At 32.5% G+C, this 23321-nt stretch overlaps 1 protein-coding gene across 14 annotated transcripts in view; it reads left to right on the forward strand.

Moving 5' to 3' along the window:
- srbd1 (S1 RNA binding domain 1) overlaps positions 1-23321 on the forward strand; it is a 157169-nt gene that overhangs the window by 32452 nt on the left and 101396 nt on the right. For all 14 annotated transcript variants that reach the window (XR_012389162.1, XR_012389163.1, XR_012389164.1 and 11 more), the window contains 7 exons: positions 2087-2183; positions 2368-2530; positions 13479-13582; positions 16556-16663; positions 16779-16936; positions 19440-19530; positions 21767-21874. Coding sequence is in view for 11 of the 14 variants with exons in the window: in XM_073920697.1 (XP_073776798.1) it covers positions 2087-2183; positions 2368-2530; positions 13479-13582; positions 16556-16663; positions 16779-16936; positions 19440-19530; positions 21767-21874 (829 nt within the window). In the remaining 3 variants the exon portion in view is untranslated. The remainder of the gene's footprint in view (positions 1-2086; positions 2184-2367; positions 2531-13478; positions 13583-16555; positions 16664-16778; positions 16937-19439; positions 19531-21766; positions 21875-23321) is intronic.

The following is a 23321-nucleotide window of genomic DNA, read 5'->3' on the forward strand; positions in this document are numbered from 1 at the left end:
TAAGTAATGATGTAGTTAAAATTGGGAGATCAGACCATGTATTGTTACATCAAAATACAGCAGGTAAATGCAAATAATCAGGAGGCAAAAAGCAGCAGTACACCCCATTTTGAAAAATATGATTTTTATCCATTTCTTAGTGAATATTTGTAAAATATTTTGATGCATTTGAACTAAAAAGCTTTATTAAACAGGTGTTCATTAACATAAGAGTTTGCTCACAGAATATCTTTAGAAACATATATACATTTACATATACATTTATATTTAAATTCAAATGAAACATAACAAAAAACTATTTTATAAGTCATTTTTAGTTTCTCTTGAATATTATTATATTTTTAATGTATTTTTCCCTTACATTTATGCATTTGGGTGTACAAATTTTTGACCGTTATCATGAGCACTTTTATCAGATAAGCTCCACATTTGGCTTCTGTAATGACTAATCTATTATTTTTTTAAATATTAATTTAAAAGATAGATTTGTGAGTGGTGTACTCGTATATGCTGAGCACTGTATATACAGTATGTACTGTATTTAGACCTTGTCACTGTAAGATGCTACTATAGTCTGAAACAGAAACATTGTTAGGAAAAAGGTGAATAATATTTTTGCACCACATTACCAATATACAGAATATATGTTCATTAATATTTTAGGACTTATAATGGTTCCAGTATCATTCCTGCATGTATATCTTCCTCTATCAATTTTATATTTGTCACCTTAATTTCTGTATTTATTAAAAAGGATGATTAAAAACGTTCAACAGAGGGCAGCAAAGTACTTCAGTATTTTTTGCTCAAGCTTAATGGCAGTTGGCATTGACATCAAGGCTGTGACATTAGCTACAATGTAACATTTTTCTAGCAAAATATCTGATTTATATGCCTTCCTAGGCATTTATTGTTATGCATAATGTTTACTTTGTATGTGTAACATGTTTAATAAAAAAAAGGGGGGGGGGGGTTGTTGGGGGGGTGATGTTGTCCTATCCTATTTTTTTGAAAGTTAGTTTAATCTGCATAATATAATTTGTTGAATTACAACTTCAAATGAGAACAAGATTATGATATACAGTTAAAGACTAAATTATAAGCACTTCTGTGAATTATTATTATTATTATTATTATATATTTTTTTATTTTCTTCATATGTTCCAATAGTAAAGACATTTTTTACAGTTTTTCTTGTATATATTTATTCTAAAGATACTCTTTATTTATTTTAGTTTTCTGAAACCATATAAAAAATGTGAAGCTGCTAATTTCAAATAGGCTGAGTAATACGGCAAAAATGCAATCTCGATAATTTCTTTCCATATTGTACGATAATGATATATATTTTGATTTAAGTTGTTACCCCAACAATGACTGAAGCCACAAAAATAGAGGGTCCTTTAAATGGCATAACATTTTCAGCCGATAAATTTTCGGTGGTCATATCAGTACATATTTAATATCAACACACTTTTAGATTCCCATTGTTTTATATTTCTGCCTCGTGATTGGCTCTTAAGTCAATATAAAGTAAAAAGATCCAGAGCTTATCATTGTCATTGACAAAGTTTTTCACAGTTCGATATAATATAGTTTATCGGCCCAGCCCTAATTTCAATATTATTGTCCCCCTAGGATTGTTTTTTCCGCATGACTACAGAACAAACCACTGTTGTCCAATAACTTGCATAATAAGCCTAACTTGCCTAGTTAACTCAATTAACCTAATTAAGCTTTTAAATAGCACTTTAAGCTGACTATTACATATTGCTAAGCAGCTATTAAAATATTATGTACTCTCATTATGGCAAAGACAAAAGAAGTTATAAGAACTATTAGTATGTGTTTAAATATGTTTTGGAAAAAAGTTATCTTTTAAACAATACTTTTAAATAAAAAAAAAAATTACCATGTAAGTAAATTTTAAAGGGCTAGTAAATTTTTTTCATTTTCTTTAAATATAGGTCCTAAATTTCATTAAAAAATTGACTTTGTGAATCCTGCAGAAATCCTTTTACTTTTTACAATTTACAATGTGAATGTTATCATGGGAAATTAAATCTGTTTGTCTTTCTCTGTGTAGGATTGTCAAGCCTGGATGAAGTGGCCACAGGTGTGCAGGAGATCCTGGCCTATATGATTGCGAAGGACAAAGAAACTCTTACCTATGTCCAGTCACTGTAAGACACAAATTTTATTTTGCAGGCTCACAGTTTATCCTATTCCTTAGTTATCATCAGTCTGTTATCTACTTGTGTGTCTCATGTCTTGCTCACCTGTCACTATGCATCAGCCCTTCGTTTTCTTACCTGTCGCTCTCAATTATGATTGCATGTTTAACTGTGGACGCTTGTATGCTCTCAGGTGTGACAGGAGTGCTGTGACCATTCACTCAGCAGTGTCTAAAACTGCCCTGAAAGAACAGCAGTCACAGCAGGCCGATCAGAAGAGCAAACCAAAAGACATCGCAAAGTTCAGCTTGTACACAGACTTCACCTGCGACGTCCAGCGCATCCAGCACCATCAGGTATAGACATTTTATCTTCTCTAACCGTTCATTCTGCTGACAAGACAAATATGCATCATCTTTTTCTAAACTTTCACAAATCCCTGTTCCACAGTGGGACATTGCAGTTGTTATTTAAACTTAAAATGTCTGGTTTTGTTGTAGTTTCTAATCCTGTGGTCAAATTATAGTTTATTGACATTTATTTTGTCTTAATACAAATAGTAGGAAAATATAAAAGGGTTGTGACTCGTGGGTTTCTTGGGACTTTGTGAGCCTGATGCAGATTTTAATTTCTATTCTTTTCTGACATTTATAAGTCACCTGTTCATTATTAATTTAATTATTTGTTTTATAGAAATGTATTTAACTACAAGCTTTATTTTAGGTGGTGCTCAAGTAGTATAGTATGCTTCACGTTAAACTATTTCAAGTCATTGAAAATAGGACAGATTTTTCTAATACCCATAGACAGGAAAAAATAAAGTAGTGACTACAGGTTGAAGGAAAGTAGTTGAGTAAAAGCAGGGATGTAGCAACCGGGGGTCCCCCTTACTTTTAAAGACAGACCATTTAGAAACCGGTTATTAAGAATGTAATTTTTTGTATTTCATACAGCTGTCCTTCCACTTTTAAAATATCCATTATGCCCCTGCTATTTGAGATGGCTTGATTATCTCTATTTGGAAACAATTCGTAATTTTAGATTGGTTGGGATGATTCTATAGAAAAGTGCATCCGTATAAAATATAACAAATCATCCAAAAGCATAGATCAATTCAATAAAAAAATATATACAATTAAAATTAACAATGTTTTAGCATTTTCCATGTAACAGTATTTAGGTACAGTAATTGAATAATAAAAATAAAAATAATTCAATAAAATTAGAGATTATTATAGTTACAAATGGTACAATTTCTTATACGTGAATGCTTTTAAAATCACTGTACAGTCACAGGCCTCAAAAACAGATGAAAACGATAACTTATAATATAAAATATACACTGTAAAACCCAATAAGTTAAGGTAACTCAAACCATTTGAGGAAACTGACTGCAACAAATCATTTAAGTTCAAAAACTAATTCTAATGAGTACTTTGAACTTAATCCATTTGAGTAAACGAAGCAATTTGAGCAGAGTAAAACCCAATAAATGAAGAAAACTCAAAACAACGGAGTACTGTAAAACCCAATACGTTAAGGCAAATCAAACCGTTTGAGGAAACCGATTACAACAAATCATTTGAGTTAAAAAAACTAATCTATATGAGTTCTGTGAACTTGCTCCATTTATGTTAAAGTAATGAGGTATTTAATTAACTCATTACCTTCAATACTGAGATGCAAACTCTTTTTAAATGTGTAGAATTAACTTTCAGTAAAGTCTGAGTTAACTACACTCATTTCATATGATGAAGGTGACTGTTGGGTTTTACAGTGTACATCACAGGTGTCAAACTCAGTTCCAAAAGGGCCGCAGCTCTGCACAGTTTAGTTCCAACCCTAATTAAACACACCTGATCAAACTAATTGAGTCCTTCAGGCTTGTTTGAAACCTACAGGTAAGTGTGTTGGAGCAGGGTTGAAACTAAACTCTGCAGGGCATCTTCCCAAAATATGTCGAATATCTCACATTTTTGGCATTCTTAAGAGAAATGTGTTGAATTTTGATTCGTCATGTGTGTCAATGTACATAAGTTTTTTGTACAGATTTCAGCAGTATGTGGTATTGTATTTACCATTTTAAAATGTAAATTGATTAACAAATGTGTAATTTAAGTAGTAAATGATCAGTGGACACAGACAGACAGACAGACAGACAGACAGACAAACAGATAGATAGATAGATAGATAGATAGATAGATAGATAGATAGATAGATAGATAGATAGATAGATAGATAGATAGATAGATAGATAGATAGATAGATAGATAGATAGTTAGATAGACCGACATACAGATAGATAGATAGATAGATAGATAGATAGATAGATAGATAGATAGATAGATAGATAGATAGATAGATAGATAGATAGATAGATAGATAGATAGATAGATAGATAGATAGATAGACCGACATATAGATAGATAGATAGACCGACATATAGATAGATAGATAGATAGATAGATAGATAGATAGATAGATAGATAGATAGATAGATAGATAGATAGATAGATAGATAGATAGATAGATAGATAGATAGTTAGATAGACTGACATACAGATAGATAGATAGATAGATAGATAGATAGATAGATAGATAGATAGATAGATAGATAGATAGATAGATAGATAGATAGATAGATAGATAGATAGATAGATAGATAGATAGACCGACATATAGATAGATAGATAGATAGATAGATAGATAGATAGATAGATAGATTGATTGATTGATTGATTGATTGATTGATTGATTGATTGATTGATTGATTGATTGATTGATTGATTGATTGATTGATTGATTGATTGATTGATTGATCGATCTCTATTACCAACACCCCCTCCTTTTAGGAGGACTGTCCATCTATCTATCAGATATCCCCCTACAGTTTTTCCTCAGTCGCTTTAGTACATTTCTCAGATCAGAATTGAAATTCTCAAAACTCCCTGTTCAATCTTGAGATCATTGTGTCACTTGTGCACATCAGAAAAGCAGCCTCTCATTCCATTGAACAAGTTGCAAATGCTTTTGTACATATATGCAAATGATTATGTTAAATTCTCAGTTCTTTCCTACGTTATAAGTTGCTTTTGCCATGTTGATCAAAAAGTATTACTTTGGTCTTGGTTGAATAATCTCACCCCCTACAACATTTAATGGTTTGTTCATAGCTGAGTCTTTACAGGCAAAATGATCACGGTGTAAAGTAACAAATTTCGAATACTCAACCTACTGTTATTGAGTAGCTTTTCCTTGAAATTGTAATTTACTAAGTAGTTTTAAAAATGTGTACTTATACTGTTCCTTGAGTTTCTTCCTACATTTTTAATACAGTATGTGTACTTTTATGGTATACATAATATCGAAATATATATTGCAGAATTAGAAAATATCACAATGTTAGATTTTTTCAACATCATACAGCCCTATTGTGGGCTGTAGGTAGAATCCCAGGTTCTCTGATGTATGTGTCAATGGCGTCCCCTTCCCCCTCTCTCTCACTTTATAGTTCCTCAGAGTTGGTTGTGGGCCACATGTCACAGTGACTCTGTCATTCTCTTCTCCCTGCATTCGTCTCTCTCACCCCGTTCCCTGTCCCCCCAGTCATTCCCGATCTCCCCCTCTTAACATATGTGACGCGTCCCCATCCACGTGCCTGTGGATTAAAGGCTAGGATTGACAGACGCTGCTTCATGATGACAGCCGCTCTTGGGCTCGGTGTGGAAGGAGGGGGATTGAGGCGCGAGGGTGAGACTTACAGGGACAAAGAGCGAAAGAGTGGCGACGAGATCTGCCGTCAAGCGTACAGTTTACCCCAATGTTAATCCGCTGATGTGGATTGTCAGTGAGTGTTAATTTGAGTTCGTTGTGACCTGCGAGCTGTCACACTCCGGCTAAAATGAACCTTTTTGTGGTTTTGCTTGGGAAGAGTGGGCAATGTATTTTGACAGGAGGCATGTGTGTACACACGTACTAGCTTGTTTAATTTAACACATCAGTTGTGAGAGTGTATTAAGGACAGATGTGTGTGTGTGTGTGTGTGTGTGTGTGTGTGTGTGTGTGTGTGTGTGTGTGTGTGTGTGTGTGTGTGTGTGTGTGTGTGTGTGTGTGTGTGTGTGTGTGTGTGTGTGTGTGTGTGTGTGTGTGTGTGTGTGTGTGTGTGTGTGTGTGTAAATAGGTCTGGGCAAAGTGGGTGTTAAAAGATTTGGTGTTCTTTGGTGACTGTTTTTATTGGGCCATGCATTAATTTGTACGTTAGCAGAATTTTTATTATTTAATTTCGGTTGAATGAGACTTTAATTAATTAAGCTTTAAAGAAAAGAAAATTACAGACTTTTAGTTTTCCTGTGTAATTCAATTGTCAAATACAAGATGATTCTGAGTGAGAATTAATTCAAATTAAATTATCCCCAAATTTTCTGATGAATAATTATTTTGCATATTTTAAGGGATGAAAGAGGATCATAGACGCATTAAGAAGATGAACAACTAGATAACCTAATTTATTGATAATCCAGATTGCACTTTTTAAGAACAAATAAATTTTCAAGTTTACCCCCCCCCATCCCTTTTGTAACTATAATGTTTTGTAATTTTTTGTTATTATAAAACAGTTTTTCCCATCTATTTGTACACTTTTGTGTCCTATATATAGACTCGGATAATAATAATATCTTATTTTAATTTTTAAAGATTTATAGAGTTTTATATATACAGTTCAAATCAGATTTATTAGCCCTCCATTTAATTATTTTTTTTTCTTTTTTAAATATTTCCTAAATGATGTTTAACAGAGCAAGGACATTTTCACAGTATGTCTGATAATTTTTTTTATTCTGGAGAAAGTCTTATTTGTTTTATTTCGCCTAGAATAAAAGCGGTTTTTAATTTTTTAAAAACAATTTATAGTCAAAATTATTAGCCCCTTTAAGCTAATTTCTTTTTGATAGTCTACAGAACAAACCATCGTTAATCAATAGCTTGCCTAATTACCCTAACCTGCCTAGCTAACCTGTTTAACCTAATCAAGCCTTTAAATGTCACTTTAAGCTGTATAGAAGCGTCTTGAAAAATATCTAGTCAAATATTATTTACTGTCATCATGGCAAAGATAAAATAAATCAGTTATAAGAAATGAGTTATTAAAACTATTATGTTTAGAAATGTTGAAAAAATCTTCTCTCTGTTAAACAGAAATTGGGGAAAAATAAAGGGGCTAATAATTCAAGGGGCTAATGATTTTGACTTCAACGTGTATATGTATATCACTGATGAAAACCACAGGCTTGTGAATAATATATGCATGTTATTTTACTTCTGTGGCCTTTTATTTTATTGTTTCCTAATTCTAAAATTGTTTAATAATAATAATATTAATAGGTATATTAAATATTTTAATAGTTTTTTTATAACTAAATTTGTTAGATTTTCACAACAGTACAGACATAACAAAACATCTTCAAAAGATTGGTGGAAAATAACAACGAAAAAACAATGTAGAGAAAAAAATAAAAAAGGGGAAAAAAGAAGTTCAGATTACATACTGTATAAAACAGCACTACTCCACATTAAACAGATCAGAAAAAAGGGATAAAAAATGGCTTGTTTTTCAGATAACAAAACAGCTACAATATTCCTTTTAGCATAATAGGGCAAAGACCAGGTTCCAAATAATCCAAATATATGTAGTCCAAACATTGAAAAAATGTTCCGTTATTTTAATAGTGTTAAGATATGTATTTTTTGCTGATTTGGGGCATGCTGTTTTTGCCTTATTTTTTTTTCCTTTGTATAATTCTGTGAAGTACAGCTTTTTTTTGGAGAGATTTGTATATTTGTAATGTTCATGTGCTGTTGTGAAAGAGCTTAAAATCAAGCTTTTATTACTGTACATTCGTCTGCTTTTTTAAAATATGGTCGTTTAACCATGTACAAATTAATTCATCCAACACTATTGCTGATAATTGTTGCCTTCCACGGCTGTTTATCTGCTATCACAAGCATCAAAATGAGCCAGTCCGCATGCAAAGTTAAATTTTCATTTCATTTCTTCAGTTGGCTTCTAATACAGTACATTTTAAAATTGTGGAGATTTTTTAGCCAATCATGAACACCTCTGTAGATTTCTAAAACAGAATATCCAATTAGAGGTATATTTAAATAAGCCAGAATTCACTCACCATTCAAATTGAAGCAGTGTGTAGGGATGACCATTATTCCAAGATTGCCAATTAGTGTTTAGAGTTTACTTCTTTAGTAAGCAGGTAGACCTGGTCTTACATTAATATGTAGTTTTAATTATGAATTAATAAGTTTTATCTAAGATTTAAGTTATTAAAGTAGTGACTACAGGGAAACTTTTAACGTTGTTACATTGTTGGTAAAAATCAAGCACCAAATAGTTTTTATTTCCCCTTACTAAAAATGCAGTTCTAAAATTGATACTTATGTATCAAATAAATAGTGTTCTTAAATTTCTGCATGTTTGTTTGAACATTTGATAGATGGACTGCAATATAATTAGAGTGCTAAAAACCATCAAGTGTTTTTATAAAACAAAGCAGCTCTTGCTAAAGCAATAGATCATATTTATTTTGTATGGAGAATAGTCATTGGTGTATTTTGAGCCCCATGTTGTGTATGTTTGTTTTCCTGTACATGCAAAGATAGGAAGTGAAAAGTTCATCCGTTCTTTCTGTTTTTGTAGAGGCCATCCTCTATCACTCTGTTCCATGGCGATGCCGTTGCCTTTATTTGGAGAGTAAATATTGAATCGGAATAGCTCAGTCTTTAAAACAATATTCATTTTCTGTCGCTTACATTCCTCATATTTTTCCAATTATGATTTCATTGTTATTGAGGAACGTGATATGTTGAATATTTAGACTAAACTTTCCCCCTTCTCTGTTTTGAAAAAAGTCATGTCCCGGACTGGAAGGCAAAAGACCCTAAACACAAAATCTTTTGGATTGTCTATGAAATGTGTTGAATATAATCTCAATTTCTGCTAACATTGTCATTTTCTTCCTATTTATGTATGAAAAATAACTGTTATTCTGGCCTTTTGATTATATGAAAAGCAAGAGTCAATTTTATAGATATCAGATTTGACATGTTTTAGAATTCTGCTCGCCATAAATATGGAAAGCTATGCATGCTTGAGTCGCTATATTTTTTAGAAAATGTTTGTAATGAGATAATTATATGAGATAATTCATAATTTTTTCCAATTATGATTTCATTGTTATTAAGGAACTTGATATGTTGAAGATTTAGACTAAACTTTCCCCCTTCTCCGTTTTGAAAAAGTCATGTCCTGGACTGGCAGGCGAAAGACTCTAAGCACAAAATCTTTTGGATTTTCTATGACAAGTGTTGAATATAATCTCAGTTTCTGCTAACATTGTCATTTTCTTCCTATTTAGAAAGAAAATAGGATGCTAATGTAAGCATCACCATTACACAATATGGCATTTTCTTTCTTTCTTAATTGTCATAAGTAGAAGTGTATCTTTTGGCTTCACCACAATCACATCGGCATTCACATCACAGAAAAACAGGCAACACAAATACACATTCAATGTCATCAAATAAATCACATTAAAAACTTAATTAACCCCATTACTTTAATGAACTATATGCACAGCCAATGATAAACTTCCGGTAAAAGCTTTCTGTGACTATTTTCAATTTCATAAGGTTCCTTTTACAGCATCGATGTTGTAATGTAATTCAAATATATTCAGTTAAATAGAAGCAAGCATCCATTTGGTTGTTAAAGTGTAAAATACTGTGGTAAAATTAATTTCCATATTTTAAAGACATGACGCTGAAAAAAATATCATTTAATTAAGTGCTTCTTGTTTGGTCTGATACCCACTTTATATCGGATCTCAGCGATGCAGTAAAGATTGCTGTTTTTTTATTTTTATTTTTTTAAAGAAATCAGGTCTTAAACCCTTCTATTTTGTATGGGATGACAATTAACCGGAAGCCTTGGGGCTGGCTGACTGAAATGAAAAGTTTGTGTGCAAATACCCCTATAAAACCCAGTATTTATTTTAAAATTTCAGTAGCAGTCAGCACAAAGGACATTTGATGCACCTTTTTCTTTACCTGTGTTTGCCTAAAACATCTTTTTGATGGCAAGAGTTTTTGAACAATCTTCTATAATGACATGTGCTTTCTGTTTAATTCTTATTAAATACATTTCCTTTGGTTGTCTTTGTGCTATACAATATTATATTTGTGCATATGTACATTAGATTAGTCAGTACTCAAGCCAAATCTGGAGCTTGTCTAACAAAATAATTTACGATAACGGTGCAACAACTAGTACACCCATATTTATGTTATAGAAAAATATTAATGAAAATTTAAAATAGAAGAAAAATCAAGAGAAACAAAAAATTTGGAAAAGTTTGTTGAATATTTTTTTCCCAATATTTTGCTTAAATTTAATTGTATTATTTTTCCATTTCTAAAGACGTTTGTTGACTAAAATATTATTTTATTAAATGTATATATGTTTAATAAATCTGTTTTGTTTAAATGCACTAAAATACATTGACTATATTTACTGAGAAATGGATAAATATATTAATTTTCGAAATGGGTTGTACTCAATTATGCTGAGCACTGTATATGCGTATATAATAATAATTTAAAAATCACACTATTGCATAAAATTTCAAATTACAGTCATCTATCCAAAGGCTTTTATTTTTTATCTATCCACTCATAAAGTGAGCAAAAGTGGACCAAGGTTTTTTAAAAGTTTCTGCTTTACCTCTGATTATATATGTTCATTTTTCTAGAGCAAGATTAACAGACTGACATCCCGATTATCCTTTGTGCAAGAACAGGTCTTTGAATATTTTTCTATACCAAAGCCATAACACGTCTAGCTTGTATAAAGCTGAAATCTATAAGTTTATTTTTGTTTGCATTTACTGACATATTTATAGGATATACAGTGCTCGGCATAAATGAGTACACCCCATTTTGAAAATGTAAATTTTTATTATCTTTTCAGTGAACATGGTTAATATATATTGGTGCATTTAAACAAAACTGACTTATTAAACATATATAATTATTATAATAATATTTTAGTCATAGAACATCTTTAGAAATGATAATACAGTTAAAATACTTGGAAAATATTGCAAAAAATTTAATAAAATTACAAACTACAACATTTCAACAAAACTGTACATATTTTTGTTTCTCTTGTTTTGGCTATTTTTGAAAATTTGTATTTAATATATTCCCTAACATATCAATTTGGGCTACTAATTTTTGAACCATTATTGTAAGTTATTTTGCTCCAGATTTGGCTTCAGTACTGACTTTACTAATATATTTGCACAAATACAATATTGTAGAGCATCCTATTCACCTTTATCTTCGCCGACGAGCGGGCGCAGCCATTTGAATCTTTTTGTCTCGATTCTTCCAGTCTCATTCACTTCCATTCATTTTTAGACATTAAAAACTGCTTGTTTCGCTGTTTGATGTTGCAAACTGATATTTCCTTATTATATTATTCTACTTGGTCTATATAGTCATGCAAACATTTGTTTGTAGAGCAAGTAGTTTGACCATTTTCTGCCGTTTATTATTCCTAGTCATTTCTCCCATATAGGCAACTGATTCTGAAGTTCTAAGACAATCGCGAAAACAGGCGAAAACAGTAAATTATAGGCTAATAATTACATTAATTTCACACAAAAAAATGTATGTAAATTCACATCAAATTACTGTGAGGTTGTTCACAGTAATTTACTGTAATTTTGTTACATTAAATTACAGTGAAATTACAGCCATATAGTGTAACTTTACAGTAGATAGTAAAACCCATTGTGATTTCACAGTATTATCTTGTAGAATGAACTATATTTTACTGTAAAGCAGGCTATTCTCGGCTAGTCATTCTGACATTTACCCTGACTTTGAAATCATTTTGGGTGTTTAACAGTGTTTGGTTTTATAAATCAATTACTTTTGTTCCAGTTTATTACGTTTCTGGCTAAGCACAAAGTTATGTTCATTAAAAATTATTTCATATTTTCATAATTGCACTCAAAAATGTAAATTTACTATGACATTCATGTCGTTTCAAAACAGGATGCTTTTCTTTCAAGGTATTTTTGAAGATATAACCAAATTGTTTTTGGGGCTGCAATAACATTGTTATTTCTAAATATAAAAAAGTGCCAATACTAGCATAAAAGTTCATTTTTATAAATGTCTATGTTGAATGAAATAAAAAGAGTTTGAGTTCCTATAACCAACATGCAAAAGGTATAGCCCTATTTACTGTAATTTGCTGTAATCATGCTAATTTGATTAATTTCACAATAAGATTCTGAATACAGCACATTACTGTGAATATTTATAGTTAAATTCTGTATAGTTATACCAATGTAATTTACTTTGAAAAATTTTAATAACATGTTGTGAAAATCTGGAATCTTCTTACAGTCTATGTACTACATTAAACATGTAATCGAAAAGATTTTGGTTACATTTTCTCCAGTCATTTCACAGATCACACCAAGCACCTCCTTTCAAAATGACTGCAGCTTTTCCAAATGTATCACATTTTGTGCAATCGTCTGAAATATTAACCTTAATCTGATTTAATTTTACAGACGAAATACAAGTCCTCATAACTCATTTGTATGTCTAGTATTCTGCATCTTTGAACTAGTGTTATTAATAGATTAGCATTAACCACATAAACCCAAGTTAAAAAGGACACGCGTTATAGATAAAAGTTTGATATTTGTTTTGACGTTTCCCTCATCTCGTGCAAAACTTCAAATGCAATAAACATTGCATGAGAAAACCCGAGTAAACAGCTGCCTCAGGGCGTGGAAATGCCAAAATACGGAAATATAATATTCATCATGTTTCTTGCCGCATTAATTCACATCTTGATCGGGCCATTAGCTGTTGGTGGTGGGGTGTGTGTTTGTGTAGGGGGTTGCTGGCATTTGTCAGCTCGCTTCTTCCGCTTGGAGTCCAGATTGATGGGTCATCTTTTCCCTCTTGTTTCCTTTCCAAAGGTTTTCCTCAGAAAAGGTCAGATACTTAAAACTATTTGCTTCACAGCATGTCACTTTTCCTTAGAGGGCCAGTAAAGGGAAAGTGAGCGAGGCACGGAGGTTTTGGTGCGACACTGGTGCGTCTTAGTGACTCGTTTTGGGAGGGAGCAGGAGGGGGTGGAACCGGCGGTGCTCTACCGTGCCTTGCCTTGTGTCGGCTGTCTCTACAGGTTACTCTCTCTTGTTTCAGACATTAGCCATTAACCGTGGGGAGAATCTGAAGATTCTGACAGTGAAGGTCAACATCCCCGACTGGGTGAAGAATGACTTCTGTAGGTGGTGCGTCAACGTCAGGTCAGCACACACCCACAACGCTTACACACCTCTTCTACTGTTGTTTTTTTTTCTGGATTGACTGGCCCGATATGATTGCTTGATAACAGTGACTTTTATTCTGCTTGGTGTTAAATATTAGCCACAGTTTTTTTATATATTGATGCTATTATTAAAGTCAAATAGTAAATCAAATTTAAATGTTAAAATAATAAACTTTATTTGGTAAATTTGATCTGAATATCTGAATTTTCTCATATTTTAAAAGCTCTTTGTATTTAAAAGTTATACATATCCACTTTTAATACTGATGGAGCTGTTTTCCTTGATGCCTCAGACCTAATTGCTTAAAAAATATGTGTTTGATAAATTATAGCAATTTTTTAAAGTTGTAATGTAATAAGAGTAGACAATTAATTTAATGAGTATCATCCTCGTTTTTAATATATAAAATGAATAAATTATAGTCATATTTTAGGCCACTTTTACCCAAATTTAAAAGCTCTATGGATTTGAGTGATCTATTTAGCCACTTCAGCTTTTAATACTAATGGAGGGGCTTTCCATGATGCCTCAGACATAATAGCTTAAAGAAATAGTTTTTGATAAATGGCAACAGCATTTTTAAAGCTGTAATGTAATACGAGTATACAATTAATTTAATGAATATAATCCTCGCTTTCAATATACAAAATAAATAATAATAGGCTTCAAACCACCTTTACCCAAATTTAAAAGCTTTAAGGATTTGGAAGTTCTATTTAGCCACAGGTTTTGATACTATTATAGCCCTTTCTGTAATGTCTTGAACCTCATTTCGATGAATATATTTTTGATAAATAACGTTCAATAGTTTTTGAAGGTTCAATCTATGGTTATTGCAATTTATTTCAGTTTTTTTTCTTGCAATTTGAGACTGTGCATAACATTTTTACATTTCTAACATTATATTTTGTATTGGTTAATTTAGATGTTATACTTGGTCACAATAGTGACCAAAACAGCATAAATAGTTTTTGTAGCCCAATTAGATCAATTGTTTTTGTAGCCTTTTCAGACTCAGCTTTATTATCCCGTTAGGGAAACTAAAATTGCAACAAGGTACCATAACACAGGCGAAGTTCCATGTACACATTAAAAAATATTACCACACAACATCCATACATCAGTATATAGAAACATCCCCCTCCCCCCTGGACTCATTTAATGACCTAATGGCCACCATTATAAAAGAATTTCTGGTTCTATTTGTCCTGCAAATAGGAACCCTAAAACGACGTCCTGATGGCAACAGCTGAAATACAGAGTACAGTGGGTGATCCGGGGTGCATAGGATACCCTGAGCTCTCCTTAGAACATAGTTTTGGTAGATTACCATTAGACCTGTCTGATTAAAACCAATGATCTTGCCTGCCACCTTCACCAGGCTGCTCAACCTGTTCTTGCTTGACACACTCAGATTGCCGTACCAAGCTACAATGCAAAAAGATTTCAGTAATGTCTTGAGAACCTCATGTCATTAAATATGATTTTGATAATGATAAATTGTTTTTGAAGTTTTTTAAAATAATTTTTTAACACAGTTTTTTTATTGATTTTAGTAGCTTTTAACATGTACAACAGAAATCAGATTTAAACATACAAAACAATAATGCATGATAGCAACATACATGATAATAAATGAAAAGTAAAACAATATAAAAAATAAATAAGTAAATAAAATAATATAAATAATAATTAATAAATAAAAATATATGAATAATATATAAATAGTAAGAATAAAAATTATATAAGCTATTAGTAAATGCATATACATTCACATACAATATAAAGGTACATCATATAACAATAACGCTATATCAATAGCAGGTAATACAAAATATACAGGAAAAATGTTTAGAATGCACAGTTTTGGGCATTTGGGTAAATCCTGTTTTAATGCTATAGATAAAAAGTTTATAATTTTCTCCCAAAATTGTTTAATCAAAGGACACTTCCATAAACAATGATATAAAGTTTCTATCTCTTCATTGCATTGTATGCATTGATCAGAAGTGTTTGGATTAAATTTATAAAGTCTCATATATGTTTTTGAAGTTTTTAATATACATTTACACCTTACTTTTTTTTTTAAATGTATATAACTTTTTTCATTCTCTAACATTATTTTGGTTAATATCAGTTTTATACTTGGTTTTAATAGTGACCAAAACAGCATAGTTAGGATTGCACTGCAAATTCAATTGTTTTTAATTCTATAGAAATACTTACAGTATACTACTAATTATACAATTGTGACACATTTCACTTACAATTTTCACATCTCCTGTCTTCAAGTAGAGAGTATTTAAACTGATTAGTTCATGTGATGTTGAAATAATTCAATCAAAACCCTGAACAATAACAATTTTAGAGCTTCCGTAGTAAGAAAAGGGACAAGGTTACCATTGTGACCAGTGGTGTTAAGTGGGTAGATTTATTGAATATTAACTCAGTTATGTTTTTTTAATGTAAAAATACAATTTAGGGTTGAAAATTTGTTGTGTTTACTTGTATTTAAACTTATATTTCAACTTATAAACCCCCCCTCCCCCCCAAAAAATGGAATGTTCAACAATGTTCAATCTATTGTCTCCTTGATGACCTACATATTTAAACAATGTGCAGTCAAATTATTAACATTGTATGGGCTGTAAAATAGTCATCAACAATATCATAACAATGAGTGCATCTCAGCTCACAGAAAAGTCACTTGAAATTTAAGCAGCTTCCTATTTTTTTCTTTACTGAAATGTCTGGATTTGGATGAAAAAGGTGTCGAATGGCGGTAATTATGATTATGTCTTTAGAACAAATTATTAGGATTGGGACAATAGAATAAATAGATCATAGTTTTAGCCATGCCAGATTTCTTGTATACCTATTAGCTGCTTTATAAGTTTGTAAAGTAAAATACTCTGCTTAATATCTCCTCTTTATTCTTATGTTCTGAAGGTGGAGGCCAAAGGGATTTGCGCAGCCAGAGCTGATGTCTATTTTGAAGAACGCAGCTGAAGATTCCTACAAGAGGCTCATTCTTCCTTTCCTCAATCGAGGATACAGGTGTGTTTAACCCTGATTTATGTTGCTCTTTTTTTCTTTGTCTGTTTCCTCAAACGTCTTGTTATTTATCTTGCACAAAAATACACACTATATCCTCTTTTTCTTCTTGTGCCAGGACAAAGTTGACAGCTAGTGCAGAAAAAGAGTCTATCGCCATGTTTGTTCGCAACCTGCGACAACGTCTCCTGATGTGTCCTGTGCGTGGGAGAGTCATCATGGGAGTTGATCCAGGATTTTACCATGGCTGCAAACTGGCAATCCTGTCCCCCACCAGTAAGACATAAGAATAAATGTGAAATTAACCTGTGATAATAAATGGGTAATGTGTGTGTTCTTAAACATTTTTGCTATAAAATATTATTACAAAGAGTTTTTTTATTTTGCATTAGTTACTCAGTTTTTCATTCTTAATTATTCAAATATACATTCTAGTTGTCACATTTTTTAGAATAATTATTTGTGCTCAGCATTGTGTGTTTTTAATTTTTGTTTGTTAAATATTATTATCACAAAAATTTTTTGGGATTAGTTACCTAGTTTTAATCTGTATTTCTCATTCAAATATGCAGCTTGATGCTTATATTAGGGTTGGGCGATGTCTACCAATTTGGCATCGTACGATGTCTAATGTGAAACATGGCGATAGACGATGACATTGTTGTCGTAGGCGGCGGTGAATTCATTATTTATTAATAACTAATGAATTCATAACAAATTAACTATTTGTACCCTACCATTTCAACCTACCTGACCCGCTTTGTTTTCCCTGAAACAAATCACAAATGAATAAAGAGAAGTTACACACAAATTACCACCTGTCAATCACTTTTTCCGCGGGACTCTGGCATAAATAGGCAGAGTGATCTGTGTCGTTTTAATGGCGTCGGCAAACTTGGTTGGTAAAAAAAAGGTGCACAACCAACAAGAACCGACCAAAAGTATCTGAAGTTACTGTTGAACTACTGCTATACTGAGACGCAATCCAGTGGTACATCCTTGATAAACTGTCCGACATGCACTGCTCCCTGGGGTTTTGTGCTCAAAACACTCGCTGACTGCCTGGAGCTCAGACGTGCAGGTATGCTGCAGCGCATGCCTGTGTGTGTGGTCGCGGGATGTGTGGTTTCAGCGGTATAGGTTGGAAGAAGGGGATTTCAGAAATGCTCGATGAAACGCTGGTGTGGACGTGGATTGTTTTCGTTCTAAAATGTCATTTTAAACCTAAGATGTATAAGTGTAAACGGGGCCGAAGTGTGTATTTTTCACGAGAGGGTTGCTGCTGCGAAAACTTTTTTTTGCTGCTTAATTTTATATAAATATGCATAAAATATATATAGATATATAAGTGCTCAATAAATATAAATGAAAACATATCAAATAAAAAATAACAGATAAACAAGAATGCATGATATAAAACAGTATAAGCAAGTATAAACTATTTTAGTTAACTTTAGTTTTTATTTATGCATATTAGTATAAAGAATATATAGAATTAAAATATATAAAAAATTACTAAGACATTAGTTGTTTTGATCTATCAGCAGAAAACAACTAGTTTACATGTTTTTCTTCTCTACAATTGTGAATTCTAGCATCAAAAACAATATTTAGCACAAGAAATAGTGCACAAATAACGTTAGAAACAAAATAATTCACAAACAATAAAAAATTAAATAATAATTATAACATAATTAGCACATATTGGGCCATAACAGCAATACAGATACATAATGAAATACAAATATGCAAAGCTACAGCAGTAAGTATAAAATATTTTAACTATAATTAACATTATTCAAAAGAAGGTAATGATTCGCACTCAATTGCTTCATACTGTTTTTATTTGTACTTTTTCTTACATTTTACGGGTGATAACAGACAAACAGACGTTTCGGCACAAAGCCTTCCTCAGTCCCTCACACTGAGGAAGGCTTTGTGCCGAAACGTCTGTTTGTCTGTTATCACCCGTAAAATGTAAGAAAAAGTACAAATAAAAACAATATGAAGCAATTGAGTGCGAATCATTACCTTCTTTTGAATAATAGTAACGATCAGATTACCGCACCAAACCAAAGAAGTAACTAAAAAAACTGCAAGCGGGCAGGACAAACTTCAGTAACTATAATTAACAAAAATACCTGCTTAATATATGCACTGCATGTGTTTTTCAAAGCTTTAACATAAGAAGAAAGATCTTTTGGAGAACATTGTAACAAACCATGCATAGACTATAATTAAAATGCACCAAGATAGTTATAATGAACTTTTGCCTGATAATTGTTAATTGCATTCACTGCACTGCATTATAAAGGCGAGTGCCTGATTGGCAGGTGTGATGAGATTGCCTATTGTGCTCCCTCGGTGGGTGGAGCTCACGCTGTGCCCTGTGTGTGTGCCACTGATCGGCCTGGCGGGTGTGTGTCAGGTGGCGTTGCCATGTTTTGCCCTCTGCCCTGCAGCAGCACCACACGCAAACCCAGCTTGACTGTGACAGGTCTGTGGGTGTGGAGTCACGTGACCCGCCGGGCTCTTGAGGTGTCTATTGCGATTAGGCTTCTTCTCTCAGGCTGACAGAAAACGGCAGCCGTATTGTCTGAAATGAGAGGGGAACAAGGTGGAGGCGAAAAACTGGAGAGAAAGCAAATGGGAGTCTCTTAATGATGTTAATGATGATGTATTGTTCAGTTAATATACAAGTTAAAGCTGGTTAGATGTGTCCTCTGATGTCCTGAAATATCATCATCTGCTGTTTTTGTTGTTGTTTTACTTTCCTCAGGTCAGATTGTGCACACAGATGTGGTGTACCTCCATGGGCCCGCTATAGAGAGAGAGGCAGATAAACTGCGCCAGCTTATGTTCAAATACAGGTATTGTAATTATAATAATGAGATTAGCTTTGACTGCATGGATAGAGCCTAAACAATCATTCACATATAAAAATCACTTTACAATATCACTTGGAATGGTTTGTGAGGGGTTAAATCTTTTCAATAGCAAACTAAAACTCAAAAGTTCTGGACATCTGCATCAGGGTTTTCTCGGGATGTTAAAAAGTATTACAAATAAAGTTGTAGGCTTTAAAAAGTCATATTTACTGAAGATTTGTGTTCAGTTTTATTCTTGTATGCTTAATGTATTTCATCCACATTATTTTAGAATGCATTGTTACCCCTGTGGTTTTGTAGTTCTTTCTTTCGCTAGCCAAAACTGAATTTGCTGTATTATAACTACAAATGAGATTTACATTGTGAAAAATAGACCTTAGCTCTCATTCATAATGGTCTTGAAAAGTTTTAAATTTGACTGTAAACTGAAAGGGCACAGAAATTGAATATTGATATATGATGCGCAAAATGAGCTGTCATTTAATAAATGATTGTCGTGTCTATAAAAAAATCTCTTTCCATTCATTGTTATGTGCTAGCAGTCCCATCTACAAATGCTCAGTTTTAGGTGTGGAGGGGGCTTTTTTACTGATTGATAAATATAAGCAGGATATCACAAAGTTGTCCTTGTCTTCTAGTAAATAGTACACAAAATGTTGAAATTAAAGCAGGAGGATGGTTGGTATGGCCGTCTTAAACACGTCTTGAAGGTCTTTTATGTTTCAGTGATCCAACTAAAGTATTAGCTGTGTTTATTAACTTTTACTGTTTTCATCTTCATTAGGATGTTCAAATTAGTCTTTTGTCAGCGCTTTTAGATTTTGTCAAGAACTTTCCTCTTATTTAGTCACAAAATGAACTTTTTTACTCACCGGACGAGTTGGCTGCTGAATTTTTTGAGTGACTGGCCATTTCAGAAAAAAAAACAAAAAAAAAACAAAAAACAGATTATCAACATTGCTTTTCAGATTTAAATATATTTATATGTTGAATTTCAGCTTTACAACAATTAAACTTATATATATATATATATATATATATATATATATATATATATATATATATATATATATATATATATAAAATTATCTGTTATTTGTCTAATTTAACAACATTATATATTCTAACATTATATTATAATTTTAACAACATTTATATAGTTATACATCTTATAAAACTTACATCCATTCATTAACAAAAAATATTCTCACTCCAAAATATTTGGTAATTTAAATACCAAACAGGTTAATTTAATCTAGTCAGTTTTTTTAAATAAAGATATTTGAGAAAAAAGTGCAGAAAGAGAAAGGGTGATCTATTATTCTATTACATTGTCAGAATTATTTTCTGATTTTTAATAATTTTTATTTCAATGACAAATTTTAGACCCATTAAAGGTCCCGGTGAGTGCTTTGAAATGTGCATGTTTTTAATCAATGTTTGATGTGATCTCAACCGAGTCACAAAGAGTGTAGTCACACATAGTGTAGCCCTTCCCCTTTTTTTAAAAAAAACAGCCAGTAGCGTTTTGTTTTATCACTGCTCTGCCAGTGAGGGTGGTTGAGCTCAAGTGCATCAAATGAAAAGTGAAGTCTTAAAAATGTCATGTCAGATACTAAATTGCATTTGATTAGTTATGATGGATGAGAAACTGTAGTATGGGTTGACGTGAATAAAATTGTTGATCCATTTGGGCAAAAGTGACAAACTACAAGCCTTACATGTTTATATCAGTTTTATATCTTCTAAATGTGAATTTTGTCAATGTTTTGGTGCACATTAGTTAATAGATGTCTTAAAAACTAACAATGCTAATACTAAAATCAAAAAAATATGTATTTTAATTTCATGGGACCTTTAAAACAGTGCTAATTTTAAACACAGTTTATCAGCAACAACGAAAGACACAAATACCTATTAATTTCCATCAGGTGATGCCAAAAGTGCACACATTGAGCAGATCAAAAAATGCTGGGTTCATCATTCAGAATGATTTCATTCAGATAAAAAAAGATGTCCATGTAAAGGTAGCTGCTGAGTGCTTTGTAGGCACTGTTGGAGTCGTCACAATGTGGTGTGGTTAAATTCTGGCTTGCTTTCATGGTCCAATCCCTTTTTTCCCCATTCATTATTTTTTTATTTAATTAAAATAAGTCATAAAAAGTCTAAAATATGACAAAAAATCCACAATTATACTTTTTTTTTTTTCCTCTTACAGCTGTCAAACCATTGTCATAGGAAATGGCAAAGCATGCAGGGAGACTGAGGCCTTCTTTGCAGACCTAATCAAGCAGCGCTTCTTCAGCCCTATGGATGTGTCCTACTGGTACGATATTTCCTTTTACTAATGTCAAAAACTGAATTTTCCCTAGTTTTTTGAAAAAAGATTTCCTTTTGTGATGTTTAACTAATTGAAATAGCTTCTTGAACAAGAAAAGATACATTTATTTATTATCTTATTTATTTTGGGATATATGTATTGAATCATTGAGGCTTGCTATTTTGTGATCCCTTATGAGTGACAAGTTGTCCCACCCTCAAACCAGTAAACGTGCCATCAGCAATCAGATTAAAAATCGAAAATAAATACTGCAAAATTCTATGTCAGTTTTGCTTTTTACAGTGACTTTAAAACCATGTGTTCTTCTGATAGTGGCTAAGCAGTTATTATTTTTGAGACGCGCAATGATTTGAGGTCACATCAGGCTCCTGTACAGTCTGTACAGTGCATTTGCAGCCTGAAATTTGCAAATGTTTTATCAATAAACCCTGCTAAGAGCCAAAACAGCAACTGTCAAACGAGGTACGCAGACAAGGAGCAAAGGAAACGCTGCCGGTCTGGAATGTGTTACTCTTGCGGGTTTTAAATGGTATCTGGACCCTGTTTGACCGTCCCTAATTAAAAACAAATATTTCTCACCGCCCTTCAAACCAAACCAGTCCAATGTGTTCTTGTCCAAGCCAAATAAAGACTGGATCTAGGATTGTCTCTCTCTCCATCTAGCCAGACTGCTGTTTATTGACTTATGGTTCTGACTGGAGACCTGCCTAGAACCGTTCTGAAGTGGCCGTTTATGGCGTACGCTGATGGCAGTTTTCATTACAGCCCTCCGCATCCCTCAGCACAGCTCAGACAGGTTGCCAGGTCTACCTCAATAGTTCCCAGCAGTGCATGATCATGCTTCAAAATTGACTTCCAAGGCGCTCTGCAAGGGGATTCATTTCGGCCTCCATTTTAAATTAAAAGTGGACGATTTGAGATCTCCACTTTGGCAGAGCAACTTCCACTGTCACTTTAGGATTTGCCAGACAGTTTAAACTTCGTTCCCTGTACTGGAAGTCACAGCTAAGTATTTACAGAAGCTAGTTGATATAAAATACTAACTTTGTGTTTACATTGGGCAAAAGGCGTCTTGAAGTTACACCTAATAACGCAAGTTTTCTTATAAAATTTAATCGTTTCGAAATATTATTATAAATCAATGTTAACTAAAAAAAGTCAAACTTATTAATCAGTGACGTCATCGACTTTCACTTTAAGATTTAAAGGGCTAGCATTGCACCAGACCAGTGGTTTCGTTTGAAAGTGTAGAATCTATATTTTATGCACATATGCATCACTTTGGATTTTATTCTACTGTACAAAAGTTATCTACACTTAAATACACTGTATTTTGGATACCAGAGCTAGGTATTTTACATTGGTTCATTTTCATATTGTTCATATATGACACATGTACAAGTTATAGCTCAAATGAAAGCTCTTGCCGGTG

The sequence above is a fragment of the Danio rerio genome, chromosome 13, assembly GCF_049306965.1.
Source record: "Danio rerio strain Tuebingen ecotype United States chromosome 13, GRCz12tu, whole genome shotgun sequence".
Lineage (NCBI taxonomy): Eukaryota > Metazoa > Chordata > Actinopteri > Cypriniformes > Danionidae > Danio > Danio rerio.